An 18073-nucleotide genomic window follows, 5' to 3' on the forward strand; every position below is an offset into this window, starting at 1 on the left:
TAACCAATGCCTTTAGAATCCAAGTCTGGTTCAACATGACTTTTTAAACATATCATTTATATTATTAAAATAAAAAATATATAAATAATTTTAAAATTTAATAATATTTCATTTTTTTTTATTTTTAATATCATCAAATTAAGTTAGATAAATTCAAAATTTTAATTTATGCTATCCCACATCCCAATGAGTAAAAGTTGTGAGCTCCTTACAGACCATAGAAGGCTTTAAGACTATCCCACTTATAAATAAATTATGGGATCTTTTAAGGTTTGCAAAGCAAATAAAGGCATTGAAGATTGACCAGAGAGAAGGGGCTTGGGTCGAAAATTTGTGCGGCCCAATAGCCTCAATTCATACAAGGATATAGGGCAATGGATAGTGGCCCAAAGAGGAGGAACACGGGCCCAAAATCATTGCAGCCCAATAACCCACTAGAGATAAGAGCTAAGATAGTGGCAAACCCCCAAGCCTTCCATGGGTCCCATCAATGTCAATAAGTACGAAGGTTTGTAGTAATGTGAACATAACATCCTAAGCATAAATTTTATATATTATTAAAATTAATCATAAAATATTTAAAAAAATATATAAATAATTAAACATTTTAAAATATTTTATCTTTTGTCCTTATTATTAAAAAATAAATTATTATAGGAATAAAGGGTAAATCTATTAATATATTTTATTTTATTCTATGTTTGAATAGCTGCCTTTACTCATTATACATCCTCATATATAACAACCATGTATGAACCCTACTCAAATTACCTTTCACTTTAGCTTGGGCAGACCCTAAAGACATCTACATATCTTCAAAAATTGATAGAAATCCTTAAAGTTGTGTGAAGGATTTTAAAGAATTCTATATATCTCCTATACAAAGCATTTTAGAAGTATAGGAACCATAAGAGTCCCACATGTGTCTAAATAGGACGAGTCTCTAGCAAGACTCGAAATGTTGTTTATTCATCCGTAACTTCTATGACATTGCTTGTGATGTGCTTCATGATTGATTAGTATAGTTTGGAGGTGACACAAAGTGTACGTTCATTTGTAAGATTGCCAACAACTCTTTTTACCTTTACAAAATATTCTACCATCATTAATGAGTTTTTCTTGATTGATTGATTGGAGTTGGATACATAATTGTAACACTCTTGCCTTTGATTGAGAAGTAAAGAGTTTCTCTAGTGTAAACCATACTTTGGAATAACTAATCACTTGGGTGAGTACTCCTTCAAAAGTTGAGGATAATAACCAACTCAACAAGAGTTGGTCTTGTTGGTGCCATAACATATATTTTTTATTTATGATTTTGCAAGAATCAAGATCTTAGATCTTCGTTAATGAACTTAAGAGGGCATTTGCTTATGCCATCAATGATATTGAGATCAAATAGTTATCTTGATCTAATTTAGTCGATAGTGTAGTTGAATAAGTTAGAGAATGGGGATGTAGAATTCATCAACTTTTGTGTAGGGGTTGACGAACTTGAACTTGGCATACTCAATGTTGTTATGACTCTAATACCATGTTAGAATGTCTGCAAACTTGTATTTGATGTTGAGAACAAAATAAGAAATCGAGAGTGAAAAAAATAGAGTAGAATAGAGGAGATGAGAATCACAACATGTGAAATATGTCGAACCATACTTTCTTCTTTCATTTTTTACCTTTACGGTTAACGCGATTCCAATTTCTAAATTTATCTATCATATTCTTGTATTGTATTATCACAACATTCAGGCTTGACATCTCTTATATTGTACATGGCTTTGGTGTATGAGCTCTCAACCTTGAGAGGAAATAAACTTGTGCTAAAGTAGTCAATAACTTTGATTTATGAGTGATACCTTAAGATGATCATATATTCCTCATGTATTGAATTACTATTAAGGGAGTCGAGTGGTCAGTAACACTTTTTTATATGATATACAAAATGTTTCATCCATTTGCACAAATGGAAAGTTATAAGAATATAGATAAGCATAAAGAATATGACTATGGATAGGAAGAATACCACCAAATATGAAAATGTAATAAAAAAACATAAAAAGTATTATCAAATGTGCATAAAGTATAAAAAAAAGTAATAAAGATTATAAACAAATGTAGTCAAGATACAAAGAATGTGAAAAGAGTAACAGGACACGAAGAATGTACCTAAATATAAAAAATAGGACTAAAGGTATAAATAATGTGAAAAACTATTACACTTCCATATGATACCTTTTCAATATTATAAAATTAGAAAACTTTAAGATATGAAAGATGTATTTATCAAACTTTTCATTTCGGCCATTCAAAGTGTATAATAAAACTTAAACTATTAGATGATGATATAAATAATAAAATTAAGATATAAAAGAATGAGGTGAGTATACAAAGCCATGAAATGGACTTTGTATAAAGCCATGAGACAATACTTAGTATAAAATAATAATGCCTAAATAAATAGATAAAAAAATATAATTAATCATGCTTTTCAATATACACCAAATTAGTACTATTATCTTACCTAATCGAATTAATTTTATGTATGGAGAAAAATAATACATTCTCCTTGGGGCTATTTTACAATATTTAAAGTTAGTTGGAGGATGTAGCTCATCAAGGCAAGGGAAATAAGAGATTTTATAATTTTGTTTACACATAGGACATTTTTATTGGAGAAAATGAGGACTAATTTATTTTTAAAACAAAAATGACATAATAACACAAGTTTAATAATGTTTTTTTTTTAAAAAAAAATTCTCAAAATTTATCATTTTTAATGTATTGTTTCCCAATTTCCCATGTTTTGAAAACCACAACAAATACTATTTTCTATTTTTGAAAATAAAAAAATAAAAATAAAGAAACACACATTTCATAAAATAATATTTTAAAAAATAATTCATTGAAACCTTTTATATGTCTTTCAAATATTATCACTCTTAAGTGTTATAACCATGTAGAGGTATATACATAAGTTAAAAATGGATAATTTATCAAGTCCATTGATATTAAATTATTATTATTTTCCTTTTTTTTTATATTTAACTTTGGGAGTAATAATAATATAAATTGGATTAAGGTATTTCATAATTGATAAGAGATGGACCACCAATTGACCTCCTTATTATTGAAGGAATTCTTAAAACACACTCATGCAAATGGGAAAATAGTCCCATCAAATACTTCCAAACAAAGAAAGAAAAAAAAAAGAAAAAAAGAAAAGAAAAGAAAAAATGATATGGTTGGTAATTAATTTTTTGGTTAATCAAAGGACCAAACATGGTATTAATTTGAAAGAAAATTAAGGTTAAATCATCAAAGCATTAAGGATCACCAATTTGCACACAAAAACATGTAGTAGAATTCCAAAACATAATCAAAACATTGATCTTTTATGACAACCAAACTTCCATCAAACGATGATAAAGCCAAAATAATAAGGGAAAGATCACAAACTAAAAATAGCATGGTCCAACAATTTGTTCATATACATGAAACCCTAATCAGCATAGTCCTTTAGCAAAGTTCTTTTATGACACATAGGGATACATTAATTTCAACAAACATAAGGGGGATCCATCCGCTCACAATCACCTCATCAAACCATGGTAGCATCTGCAACATAGACAAGGAACCGATATTAGCACTTCACCATTGAAACCCTAATGCTTGATGACATGATGATATCGCTAGAGGAAGAAGTACTCCTCTCCTTCATCTATTCCTCAAGGGTGGCAGACATGGTTGGCCCATTAGAGGCCGGAAACGAGGACGATTAGAGGATGAGAACCGTTGGATATGTGTGTGATTAAATATGAAACCTTTCTAGTTGGAGTTATGTTGAGTGATTTTTCCTTGGAGGGGACCCATTACAACTATATGATCACTATCATATTGCATGAGAAATGACAGAGGAGATAGATTCTTTTCAATCCAGCTGCCTTGGCCTCAGCATTCGTCTTCTAATAATACTGATAGAGCATGTACAAGTAGAAGAAGATACTCATCATGTGGTATAAGAAGAAGAAACAAGCTTGGGTTCGGTGGAGTGTTGAAAAAAAAAAAGAAAGAAAAAAAAATAAAAATAGCAAAATTTAAAAAAAAAAGGAAAAAGAAAAAGAAAAAGAGGAAAAGGTGTTGATAGGGTGAAATGTAGGGATATTGTAGATTGATATTAAAGCAAGACTTGATGGTTTGAGAGACAAGACATTGTTTCACATGTGAAGCAACTAAGTGAAAACCAGCTTGCATTTCTTAATTTGGTGCCACTCTATCTAATAGGTGTATTTCTACTTCTATCATAACAAATATTGGTATAACACAATTAAATTAATTTTTTGATATCATATTTTTTTTTTAAATATATGTTAATAATAAACTGTCACATAAGTCACTTTTTGATATCATATATTATTTTAATATATGTTATTTATCAACTGTCACACACACATATAATCAATATTAGACAAAGGTATCAAATTAGTCAACACATCAACAATTTTATGCATCAAAAAGTGACCTTTCATTTCAACTTTTATGATATAAAAAAGTCGGCATATATATTTTATTATATGACGATCCTTATCATAGTGTTACAATCTATACCAAGACATATGACGCATGTCACAACCCATTATATACTTTAATATGATCCGCATTAATACGGAAGAATTAATGAAAAAAAAATTGATATAAATTGAACTAGTAACAACATAAGATTAAGATTTTTTGACACACTAATAAAGAATAATTTAGAAATAGAATTTTTGTTTTCATGCATAAAAGACATTCAAAGAACCTAATCCAAAGAAAACAGCACTCCCCACAGTGAATCAATTAAATCACATCAAGATTGGTGTCAGGTAAGGAATCTCAACCCAAGCTAGGGCAAGAAGCCAATTCCAATTTCCATCTCATCCGGACAGCTATGCTAAAAGAAATCATCTCAATGGTAACCTCTCCAAAGAAACCATGCACGTGTCATCTCTCTATTGGAATGGCACCTAGATATGTATTATATATGTGAACCCATAAAATAGAATATGTGAAATGCAAGATGCTAGAGGTATAAAATTATAGAACCTTGGGTTTGAAGCAGAGAGACTGATTCAATAGCTCCATTTCCAACAGTGGCGAGACCTCCAACTGCAGTACTGGCCTTGATCTGATCCTCCGGTTTTTGAATCTTTCCTTCAAGCTCTGGATGGATCTTCCTCTTTAACATCCTTGTCATCAACTGCACATAAACAAACACGTATTACAGAAATTCAAAAATTCAAAAACCCAAAAAAAAAAAAAAAAAAAAAAAAAAAATGAAGAAGAAAAAGGAAAAAGAAAAAGAAGAAGAGACATTAGTATTGTAGTTGATTAAAATCACCAGAAACAAAGAAACCCAATCCCCATAATGATCATCATATCTCATTGAATCGCATAACATGAGATTATGCCTCCTAAAGTGTAGCCAAAATCTTAAACGCTTGGGCAAAAAGAGATGGTCCAAAACCAAAATGGATTTTCAGAGAGGGAGTTAGCAATTCTACTCACTTGGTGCAGTTTCTTTATGGGGCGTGAGTCCTCTCCGACTCGAGGGATGAGCTTCTTGGCAAAGGAGAGGCCGTTCTTGGAGCGAGGTGCTGGTTTTTTGCCGGAATCAACCTTGAGTCCCTCAGGATCAACCTTAGCTCTAACCTCAGAATCAGCTGAGAACAAGTCAGCCAGTGTGGTCCTCTCTCCTTTGCTCTTCCTCTGATCATTCTCGGTGGTGAAAGACTCTATGCCCACTTCATGAGAAGACCCCACAAAACGAGAGAGTGGAACTCCATCAACTGTCATTATGGGAATAGGCTTTGGAACATTGTCTCCAAATGCTGAGAAAACCAATGGGTTCACCTCAGTTTCATCTTCCTCATCTTCATCTTCAACCTCTCCATTCTCATTGTTCAGAGAATAAACCTCCTCTTCTTCCTCATCTTCTCCTTCTTCTTCATCTGTCATAGCACATTCCTTCTCAGAACTGAAAGAGTAGAGCGGATCATCAAACCCCAAAGTCCCAATAGCCAAAATGCCATCTTTCCAACCATCAAGCATGTCCACAAGTGCAACATGCTTCAGCAAAGCTTGTGTATCAGTATCATTGGTGATCGACTCCACCTTCTTCAGATTTGCAGCAAGGCCATCTTCCAAAACCCACAAAACAAACCCCCCAAAAAATTCAATTTCTGTAAGGAAAATGTGTAACTTCACGTAAAAAAATGTGGGTGGATCAGGAAACAGACCTTTTTGGAGAGAAATTGGCGTGGAATGGACATTGTGATTGAACCTCCGGTGAACCCAATTGAAGATCTGTGAAACAAACACAAAAATAACATTAAATTTACATAGAGACTCGTGAGGATTACTAGCAGAGCCGGAGAATTAAAGCCGAAAACCCAGAAGACCAACCTTCATGTTTTCTCTCTGAGAGTTAAGCAGCAGTTTGGAAACGTGAGAAGGAGTGGGAGAAGAAAAAATTGATAACGGGAGGGAGGGGAGGCAGCGAGGGGCCGACCGGGTGGACACTTGGGAAAGCGACACGTGTCCTTTGCGTATAGTGGGCCCACAAAAATTAGGGTATGTTTGCGACCGCATGGCATGTTTTGGGTGGTTTTGACGACCATCGTATCCATGGACCTATCTTTGATGTGGCCTAATTTATTTAATTTTAAATTTTTATTTATTTTTAATTTTTATCCAATTATTCTCATAACCCTCTTTGCTTAATCTCTCCCTCTCACTTGTTTTCTGTGTTGTTCTATTTTTCCACGTCAGCAGGAGAAAAATCAGCATCCATTTTCATCACTCATAATCACTGCTAGGTCCATTCCACTTTTCCTTTGTGATAATCTAACTATTCTATCACTGATCAAGCATCATCCATATTTAACTTTATTCACAAATAATTAATGTAATTTCATCATTTTTTTACGAATATTAATATTTAGTCTTATGTTTGTGAAATTCTATTTAGTAAAACAATCTATGTATATAATTTATTTTAAGTTATTGAAATAAATATTTGTCCTTTGAGATGTAGCTCAATGATAATGTCAAATTTTAAGTCTTTTCTCCATATTTAAGTGGTGTAGAAAGCACAAATCACCTAGAACCTACTCTATCACTTCAAGATAAATGTGATTTGCTTGGCGATACAAACATTTGAAACTCATGAATTATTAAGAATTGATGTTTATTTTGTGATCTTTATCACTACTTATTTATCTATCTATTTTCATTGGATCAATGAGAATGAGAATGAGGAAGTGAATTAAGTTCTTGTGACACAATTGAATATGTGAATCAAAACTATGTTTCCTTAGTTTGCTAGAATTGTTTTATTAATATTTGTCATTAGCTTTTCAGAAATTAGAATCCTAGTTTTATTAAGAATTTGGTTTTTATTAGAATTAGATTAGATTTATATATAATATAATAAAAAGTGGTGAATTAAATATGACACTTATATTTTGGATATTTAAAATTTGAAATTAAAAATTTTATTAGTGCTAAGAAGATAGTTTTTAGTTTGTAATTATCCAAATGAAATTTGTAAAACATGTATTTTAGGAAAGAAGCATAGAAACCTTTTCCTAAAAATAAAATAAAATAAAATTATGGAGAGTAAGAAAGCCTCTTAAGCTTATTTATTCATATTTATATTTAATATTGGAGGTTCTCTCAAATGGAGATTACCGATATTTTATTAGGTTTATTCATGAGGCTAGTTAGAAGGATTAGGTTTATTTTTTTAAAGAAAAAAGTGAATGCATGTGAAAATTTCAAAATTTAAAACTTATGTGACAAAATAAGATACACATTCCATTAAAATTTTGAAACTATCTTGGATTTTTTTTTTTTGAAAAAAATGTGGTATTGAGGGCCAATTGATTCTAAAGCACACTTCGTAATAAAAGGGAATCACAGAGAGAAAAAAATAGAACATTATGGATGTAATAAATTATATGTAGTACTTAAGATAATTGCTTTTTTTTTTTTTTTTTGACAAAATTAGTCTTTTGTGTAGTTTATTTATTGAATAGTTGCCCTATCTAAAAATGTTTATGAAAGGATTCCATAAGTCATTTTGAGTTATAGGAAGTCTAGCATTGATCATCTAAGGGTGTTTGGTTGTATAACATATGCTCATATGCCCTTTGCATTTCGAAAGAAACTTAATGATAAAGGTGAGAGCATATTTTATTGGTTATTGTTGAGTGACAAAAGACTATAAATTATATAACCTACAAACTAAGAGTGTTATTGTCAATCATAATGTGATTTTTTATGAGACAATAATATGATATCAGGTGTTAGTATTAATCTTGAAGAGCAAAATTAAGACCAAAATGTACAATCCACTAGTACTCCAATTATAACTGTGTTTTGAAAAATCATCAGCGCGTCCATGTGTTTTACTTGTAGGTTTACAAGATTATGTTGTTGGTGATAACAATGATTCAATATATGAAGAATTGATGAATTTTGTTTCATTTGACGATGTAATCCATTGAGTTGTGAGAAAGTTGTTTGTGATGATTGTTGGCTTAAAGTTATGAATGAAAAAATCCATACAATTGAAAAGAAATATATAAAATCATATCAATCTTCTTAATTCTAAGAAGTTGATTGATGTTAAATAGGTTTACAAACCAAGTATAAGCTAAATAGAGAAGTTGATCCTTTCAAGGCAAGATTGGAAGCCAAGGGTTATAAGCAAAACCTTTATATTGATTATTTTGAAGTATTTGTACATGTTATAAAACTTGACATTATTTGCATGATTTCTCTTACTATACAAGCATTTTTTTTTATGCATGTCAAATCAACTTTCTTAAATGGTGAACTAGAAGAGGAGGTTTATATTGAGTAACTTGCAAAGTACGTGAAAAAAAAAGAAACAAAATTCGCTTCTATAAACTAGAAAAGATTTTGTGTGGATTGAAACAAGTGTCAAAAATATGATGCATTGATATTTATTTTGTTAATAATAGATTTCAAAGATGTGCTTATGAGCCTACTTTATATCTCAAAACTATTTTGTAAGGTGACCTCCTTATAGTGTGTTGTATTTATATGTGGATGATTTAATTATTCCTGCTAATAATTTGAGATAATTAAAAAATTTAAAAGAGTTATGATTAGTCATTTTGAGATGCTAAATGTAGGATTAATGTCTTATTTTTTTTTTGTAATTAAAGTAATTCAATTAGATAATAGTATCATTATTATTTTTTAGAAGAAGTATGCAAGTGATGTTCTTCAAAAAATTAAAAATGAAAGTTTGTAAACCTATTTTAACACCAATTGAAGAAATTTTGAAATTAATTAAAGAAAAGCTCACATGAGTTTATTTATCCTACAAATTTGTGAAGAATTAAGGGTTGGGAGTTTACGGTTATTTTAACTTCTATAAGACCAAATATTATGTATGAAGTAGAACTTGTAAGGAGATTTAAGGATTCTCTATGTTAGTCTTGCTTGCAAACAGTATGTTTTATCATATGATACATTAAAGGTCATAAAGTTGAAGTGATTTTTGATATATCCATGTGCAAATAAAATGAAGCTTGATAGATACACAAAAAGTGATTGAGTGGGTAATGAATTGGATAGATGATACATAGAGGCAAAAAAATAATTCGAACTATGCATTTAATATTGTTCAAGAGATTTTTTTTGGTTGTCAAAGAAGGAACAAACAATTATTTTGTTAACAATAAAAGTTGAGTATATTGTAATTACTAGTTGTGCTAATCAAATAGACTGCTTTTTTATTTGAAATATACTCAAAAAGTTCCTATAAACATTTTTTGAGATAACAAATTATCAATCACATTGATCAAGGATCCGATATTTTATAGAAAAAGTAAATACATTGATTTTAAATTTCACTATATTCATGAGAAGGATCTAATATTTTATAGAAAAAGTAAATACATTGATTTCAAATTTCACTATCTTCATGAGGTGATGAAAGACAAAGAAATTACGTCCCTATCTTTAAAAAAATCCCACTTAATTAAATTCATTCATTTAATTCACAATGAAGTTTATTTCATTTTTAAGAATTTTAAATTACTAGCTTATATCTTATAACTTATAAGTGCTTTAGTAGACCATCAATTCGACTAGTGTATTTCGTCATGCCTGTCATTACGTTTTCTTCTTCCCATATATTTCTTTTATTTTACTGTATCTTCATTAATATTCTCTAAAGAGGGCATGGAAGTATGTGATTAGTGCTAGCTGCAACATTTATGCAACGCATTATAAAAAGCTCGATATTTTTTTTCTACTTCTGTTAAATATTTCATTTTCTTTCAGTTTCTGTATGATTTACATATTTATTTATTTTTATTTTATATTGCAAAATCCTTTAAAAAGACATAGTTTGGTAGAGCATAGTCATAAATCTCTGTAACGCAAATTGAGGGAAGGTCCAAAGGAAAGTCTTCCAACCCAATGAGAAAAAAAAATGAAAGGACAAGTACTTTGTCACGAACTCACTAATTTCCAACTAGACTCATGAATTCGGTCATGTCTTGTTTGTATATTTGTATCTTCACGCGCTCATGCCTTTGAGTGTTCCATGTCTGGCCTTTATAGGAACCAAAAGCATTTCTTGACCCCCAAATTTTCCTCATATTGGCTTTATTGCACCGCCTCATGCCTAAGCTTTAACCCAATGCTATGAAGCCCTTTGAGTGTCTCATAAGTCATATGTACCATCCTGGCTTCGACTCATGTGTAGATATTATCGTATATAGTCAATTTTGGATCATTTTATCTTAATACTTTAAAACATGTACTTATAGAGTACGAGAAATACTGATTTTAATATTATCAATCAAGATTTACTTAAAGATTAGTGGTTTTGGACTTAATGAGTTACATTTTCATCCAAATACTTGAAATCAATTATTGTCTCAATTTTACTTTATTTATAGCTAGGGATGATCCTTAGAATCAATGATTGCCCCAATTTTACTTATTTATGGTTAGGGATGAATTTTGGTATCATTTATTGAGATTCCTATAAATGCTTTTTTACTTTAGATCCATTGATATGATGATTTTAAAACACATTTACATGCATGCGGGGAGTCTCTTTCTCATCTCATGGGATATTATACCTTGATATTTGACAAACACGACAAGCATGAAGGGGATATCATATCAAATAGGAATTAAATTGGAATGAGCTACAAAAGGGCAAAAGAGGACTAGACCCATGTGAGGGAGATGGCAATCACGCTTATCTTAAAACATTGAAGAGCAAATTAGAGGTCCAAAAATAGAATGTCGTGTGGAGAAGAAAGGTTAGGTGGAGTTGAGGGGGTCGGAAGAGCGAAGGTAGCCATGGAAATGAATGGATGGGAATTGATGAGAGGGGTTGCTGTAAATTTGACACTTAGTGGTGTGTCTGGATGTAGAGGAAGCGCTACAAACAATTAAGATGAAGGGCATTGTCCGGGTCTTGCTGCTACCTTAAAGCTACTGCCATCAGGTCCATCTCCCTGAACAGGCCGAACAGCCGCTTCGGATTCTTCTTAGAGCTAACTGATTTTTCTCTTTCGGAGCTCGATCTAATCTCATGGAGGGGTCACTTGTGGTCCACCCTTCCTCTTGGTTCCATGCACCACAGCTTTCACTCCTACTCTTTAGCTGGTTGCCACATACTTGGAAGAAAAAAAAATTAAATATCCTCATATCTCCATGTATAAAATGTAGGGTTTTTCAATGTAGTGGCTTTTCATACATTTACCATAACGGTACCACATTCAATGATAGAGATGGCCTCTACCAAGCGACTTAACAAAATGAGTGAAGGATATTGTAACCAGGTTAATTATTACTTTTCTAATTAAAGTTATGGAGTCGATTTTAGTACAAAATAGTACTTTTGGAACCATACGGGGTGTTCCCTTCTAAACGAGCCACCATGTCTGATTATTTAGACTTATTCGCATCTTCATTCCAAATAAATAAAATAAAGGGGATAAAATGAAATGGATATGAGAGTTTTCTACCATCACATCCTTTTTATTGTTATTTTTAATTTTAAGTTGTATTAAAAGTAAGTATAATTTATAAATAAATAAATAAATAATATTATAGGCTTTTATAATTTATTTTTATGAGAAGTTATATATATATATATATATGTTTAGAAAGGGAAAAAAAAAAAAATTAAATTGATTTTTCATCTAATTATATATGTAATCGGGTGAGATAGAATGGAAAAAGGTAATACTTGAATTCGACTCATGTTTTGTTTTAGAAAGGGAAGAAAAATCTGAGACTTATGTCTAACCCATTTAATATTCATTTTTAACTTGTCCGGTACCAAACATGATAAGGTGGGAATCCTTGAAAAAAAAAACTCATCCCGTGGCTCTTAAACAAATATATCAATATGATATATGACTTGAAATATGTGCTAAAGAAAGTGATCAATGAAAGAAATGATGTGATCATGGTAGGAAATTTGGGTATGATATCTTTCAACATCGTTGAAAAACTTTGTAGATTAAGATGCAAAAGTTGCAAAGTATCAATTAATCCCCTAACTTTGATTTGACCTATAATCAAAGAAGACCCATATACCCAAAAATCTTCCAATTTTGCATGTAACTTTCTCAAGTACTGTGAATAAAGTTTAGATCTTTGGAAAGAGTCAAATACGATGCAACATCTGCTTCCTAAGCCATGGTCTAGATGAAGTGAATTCCTCATAGGAGTTGACCTAGCCATCCTAATCCTTTAAGAACCAATGCCGCCACAATCTTAATTTATACCTTCATCATTGCCCTTGTTACTCTCATTGAACTATACATATACAATGCACATGCCCTCTATGATCAAGAAGACAACTGCTTAGATGTATATTACATTGTAGACGTTGTCCAGAAGATCACTTGTGTTACGAAGGCCACAGGCACCCCACGTAGCAATCAGAGGAATTAATATTATAAAGGAATGTGAATGGGAAGAGATAGATGGATAGATTGGTCTATCCTCTTAAATTATCTAAGGGAAAAAAAGGGAAGACTTTATACAGCAGTTTGGACCCACTTTAAAGCTTGATATTATCAATATTATCAAGCTTATGTGCCAAGTCCGGTGGATGAAGGAGATATCCCATTAGCTCATTTAAAGTTTGAGGATGTAGTGGGATCCATGTCCATAAAAAACACAGGGAAGATCAACTGTGGGATCCATGTCCATAAAAAACACAGGGAAGATCAACTGTGTTTACTGCTGTTTAGTATGGAATGTGGAGCCTTGGACCTCTTCCGGGCCTCCGGCCCTCACTTTTAAGGGCACGTGAGCCTTGAAACCATCCACTGGCATTCGATAATTGGAGTATCTTTTGGAAAATTTTGCACTCTAGTTATATTCTGTTTTTCATAATTCAGAAACATGTCAGGCGAGTGATACACTTGAAACCCTAATTTTTATATATTAGAGAAAAATAATTGATTAAAAAAAATGGAATACTTAATCGTCTCATTTAAAAATTAATTGATATTTAGGAAACATAGATAAAACTTTTTATAATATTCGATATCATACCTTGTAAGTCTATTTTAAGAGTTATCATTTGAGTGATCTATTTTCGAACTTAAAATTAATATTACTACATCTTAATAACAATGAATTTGAAATTTTTGTTCAATGCAAATTAAAATAAGCTACACTTTTTCAATATCATTAAAGTATTCTTGTGATCCAATCGAATCCAAAGTTATTTTAATTTTAAATGATAAAAGGCACAATATATTTGAAATTTCAAATTCTTTTATATTAATATTTAGTACTACTTGTACTTCATTTACTTTGTGAAAACCTAGTGAATTATTGGGGGGAAAAAGGTGGACATGACAATTGAGAAAGAAAAGTGAACTCGCTTAATAAGCTTTGAAGTGCTTTTTATTTTAAAAATACATTGAACCAAGTGTCACTCATCTCAGTTTCTTGCTAGAGAACAGCTTCGTATCCCTAAGAGATGCCAGCTCTTCCATTACAAACCCCCATCTATATAATCCAAATTGATTCTCTTTTTGTCTAACTCAATTCTTCTCTTCATTCATGGTTGCATGAGTAATGATTGGGCTCCGATTCTCCTTGTTATTTCAATGAAAAAACAAAGCATTTAGGTGATATTTGGAGACACCTTATATTTTTAATTTTTAAAAATAAAAATTTATATATAAAATCTATGAACTTTAATATAATTTTATATAAAGAACTACTAAACTCAATTACTTATTTTCGTCACTTTTAAGTTTTTTATCGAAGTCTATTATTTTGTAAAGGTTTTTAAAATGAATCAGTGATGGATTTCTAGGTTTCACAATAATAATAATAATTTACCTTGTATTCATTATTTTTTTTTCAAAATTTTTAAAAATGGGAAAAGTGAAAATTTTTACTTCATTAAAAAAATTTTGAAAAGTGTTTTCAAATATGCCTATATTTTTTTTTATAATAATTCCTTCATTTGTATAAGATTTTCTATTTTAAAAAAACAAAAAATAGGAAATCTATCCAAGTAGTTGCTCAGATTTTTTCTAATGCAATGCAAATTGTTAATTTTCTTATGTTATTTAGTGAAGTCAAAATCACAAATAATAATAATAATAATAAAACACCCAACCCCAGGTCCCCAACTTGAAAGTGGAAGTTTTGTGGTGAGTCAGTCTGTCTTCTAGCGAGTGAGGCCCAGCTTGAAGGAACCTTTCTTTAACTTGGGCCAAACCCTGGCACAATGATCAAAACTTGGACCAGAAACTTGATCTTAGTTACCCAAACAGAACAACCAATGGGCCAAGGTGACCAAAGACAATCAGATTGTGAATTGCATGATATGGTTAAACTTCTAATAAATTAAATAATAATAATAATAATAATAATAATAATAATAATAATGTTGTTAGCTTATAGGATAACACATTGGCTGAAATAACTTTTCATTTTTTTTTTTTTTTGACTAATTGAAGCTGAAGTCAATTTCCTACTTAATACATTTAGGATCTGTCAGGGACAATTTCTAATTTTGAGTGGGAAAGTGAAACCAAAGTCAAAAATATAATTTCCAAAAGATAATATTATTATTATAAAAGTTTTATTAAATATGAAATAGGTTTTTTTATAAATCCGAATAAAGTTTTTACGATAAATAATATTTTTTTAGCTTTTATATTAAGATCTTTTTCAATTTATGATTTCTTTTATAAAAATTAGTCAAATAGAGTCTATTTAAAGAAAGTTCTTGATTTTTAATTTGATAGATAAAATAGTATGAAGTTGTCAATATTAACTATTTTTATGAATTAAACTTTTTTTTTTTTCTCCGGCAGCAACTGCTCCTCAAGGGAAGCCCACACTTCATAAGCTGTCTCAACACCCATCAAGTTTAGGACATCTTCCTTCTCCTTGTCATCTTTTAATTTTTTCAATGGGTTTTTTCTCCATTTAATGAATGATGGAGAACATCACGACTACGAACTAAAGGAGTGATTCGGTTGTACCACAATAGAGAGTTGGTAGTCCTCAATTTGATAGAAATCAAGCTAGAACATTGGTGAAAGGATTGAATGTTTAATTCGGGTTATGTTTGTGGGGTGGAGGATGAAAGCATGTTTAAAGACATTTTTCTCGGCTTGCAAGTGCTAATTGCACCTTTTATTTCTTCCCTATTCAACATTAACTCACTCTTACAGACACATAAATATTCAAATGAGGGCAAGGGTCACCATTCCATCCGAAGATCTGGAACACAACCATGGAAGATCAGAACCCACGCCCTTTTATCATTACAAGTACTCCCTTTTATTTATTCTCTTACATACATATCCTTTATATAATGTAAGAATTTTGAAAATGAAAAAGCTTAATTCATTTTATGCATGCAGGCTGTTTGATCTCTAGTTATTTTGCCCATCTCCAGAGTCCTTGAGATGCAGTCCACGGCCACCACCACCAGAGAAGAAAACATGGACACCAGGATCGTGGTGGGTGAGAGAGGTGTTGAAGAGAATGGAGTTGTTAATGGCTTGTACATTGCTGTTCACGAATGCACTCATGGGTGGTGAGGGGGTCCCCATTTTGTTTTCAGTTTTGTCCATCTTTTTCGATTTCTCTTCGTAGTTGCTACTGGTATCGCTTCCTAATTTGTTTGAGCTGGCGAGGCTTAGCTCCATTATGGCTCCTTTATTGTCACCTGCAACCGTTATGACCTCCATGCTAGCATCCTCAGAGTCTGCTTTCTTGTGATTACCTTTGTGGTCTTTGGACTCCATGTCCTTGGTCAGCTCACGCTTTTCGTAGTTGGGGGAAATGCTTGGCTTTGCAGTGTCGCCCAGTACACCATTGGAGAGCTTGAATGGTGGGTTGGGCTTTTGCAGAATCTTCTGTTCAATCGGCTCATGAGTGGATTTTGCGCGGGCAGGAGGCAGAGTCAGAGCAGATGGGGGAGGAGAAGGTAGTTTGATTTTCTCAGGAGGTGTGGTTTTCCGACTCGGATTAGATGGAACAGATGAAACATTCCCAACCCAGAAAGGTGGAGCTGCAGTAGCAGCAGTCAGTGGTTGTGGTGGAGGCCGGGTTGTAGGCCTAAATGCCTGACCAAATGTTGGTCGAAAAATAGGTCGACGAGGGGCAGGAAGTTGAGGTTGAGCCTCAGGCGCTGGGGGTGGAGCTACTGGCCTCACAGAACCTAGGATGGGCCATGGGCGAGATGGGAGAGGCTGGTTTGCCATAATCCAACAGAATTAATCCTAAGCAGGTCGCCCAAAGACTTAACCTGAACAAGAGGCCAAGGAATGGGCACAGAAAATAAGTTCGATGAACTTGGTATTTACTATTTATAAGTTCAACACCCTAGAAAAAGAAAAATGCAGATCACATCTAAAATCCTAATACAAGTGCTCAAAAGAGTCAAAATACATGGGCAACCATATGGAGACAGAAAGAGTATCGTACGGAGTGTCCTCTTGAGATTGACCACATGTTAGTCAAATATGATCGATGAAACATCTGCTTCCTCAGCAATGGTCTAGAAGAAGTGAGTTCCTCATAGGAGTTGTTGGCTTTAGAGATATTAATGATCCTTTTGAGAATCAATTAATGCCACCACAATCATTATTCATGCATTGCCCTTGTTTCTCTGATTGAATCTTGCATGCAAATACAATGCACAGCAGTTCACCACTCCACAAAAGGGCACCAAATCAACCTATACATGATGCGGGAACGAGAATATCGGCGCGCACAGAATAATAGAAAAGATGTTGTACGATCTAATTGGGTTGTCCAAATTCGTTATCAGAATCATAGTACAATGGTGGATAGGAGAATATGGTTTTGTACTGCAAAAACAAAATAAAATAACCATTCCTTACAGCATAAATGACCCTTTCCAAACTTTAAAGCTTGATGCTATTAGCTTATAATATTTCAAGTCCAATCAATGTAGGAGGTCTACCCTATTGGCCCCTAATGGGCCATGGTGACCAAAGAGACTGAGATTGTGAATTGCATGCTAATTCACTTAGAATATAGTTCAATTTCTAATAACTTTTTTTTAAAATAAAATTGAAGTTGTTAGGTGATAATAGGATAAACGACATTTGGAATAACATTTTTTTTTATTAGATATTCTCTTAGTGATAATTTCTTGTTTTTAACTTTGACCAGGAAGGAAGTGAAGCCAAAGTCAAACTTATAATTCTCAAAGGACAATATTGTTGTCGTAAAAATTTTATTTATAAAAATAGTTTTATCAAGTTGTTTTAATAGATGAATATTTCTATGAAATAAAGCTTTAACATTATATTCAACTATAAATTAAACGGTCTTATAATGTTATGTAAATTGACTAGCATTGGTCTTATAATGTTATGTAAATTGACTAGCATTTAACTATTGTAAGCCATGTGATAAATGGACGGGAGTAATAGAGTTGAGCGTATGGAAGTATATTTAGAACTTGTTTGAGAATTGTTCTAAAAAGTACTTTTACCTTTTTTAATAC

At 32.0% G+C, this 18073-nt stretch overlaps 2 protein-coding genes across 2 annotated transcripts; both read right to left on the reverse strand.

Annotated features, from left to right (window-relative positions):
* Positions 1-3437: 3437 nt before the first annotated feature.
* Positions 3438-6501, reverse strand: LOC104881847 (protein TILLER ANGLE CONTROL 1). The gene is made up of 5 exons (XM_010663179.3): positions 6442-6501; positions 6276-6342; positions 5545-6176; positions 5083-5236; positions 3438-3615 (listed from the first exon to the last, which is right to left on the reverse strand). Exons 1-5 carry the CDS (start codon positions 6445-6447, stop codon positions 3599-3601), a joined length of 876 nt encoding a protein of 291 aa, XP_010661481.1. The 5' UTR covers positions 6448-6501; the 3' UTR covers positions 3438-3598.
* A 9464-nt stretch (positions 6502-15965) lies between these two features.
* Positions 15966-16799, reverse strand: LOC104881885 (extensin-like). The gene has a single exon (XM_010663391.1). It carries the CDS (start codon positions 16797-16799, stop codon positions 15966-15968), a length of 834 nt encoding a protein of 277 aa, XP_010661693.1.
* Positions 16800-18073: the final 1274 nt, after the last annotated feature.

The sequence above is a fragment of the Vitis vinifera genome, chromosome 15 (assembly GCF_030704535.1).
Source record: "Vitis vinifera cultivar Pinot Noir 40024 chromosome 15, ASM3070453v1".
In the NCBI taxonomy this organism is placed as follows: Eukaryota; Viridiplantae; Streptophyta; class Magnoliopsida; order Vitales; family Vitaceae; genus Vitis; species Vitis vinifera.

What these genes read in the sequence shown, in the direction of transcription:
- LOC104881847 (XM_010663179.3), bottom strand. An exon ending in GCCAATTTCTCTCCAAAAAG is followed by an intron (nt 6,177 to 6,275) that starts GTCTGTTTCCTG and finishes GGGTTTTGGAAG; the next exon opens with ATGGCCTTGCTGCAAATCTG. An exon ending in CCATAAAGAAACTGCACCAA is followed by an intron (nt 5,237 to 5,544) that starts GTGAGTAGAATT and finishes GTTTATGTGCAG; the next exon opens with TTGATGACAAGGATGTTAAA.
- LOC104881885 (XM_010663391.1), bottom strand. Translation starts at nt 16,799, where the DNA reads ATGGCAAACCAGCCTCTCCCATCTCGCCCATGGCCCATCCTAGGTTCT.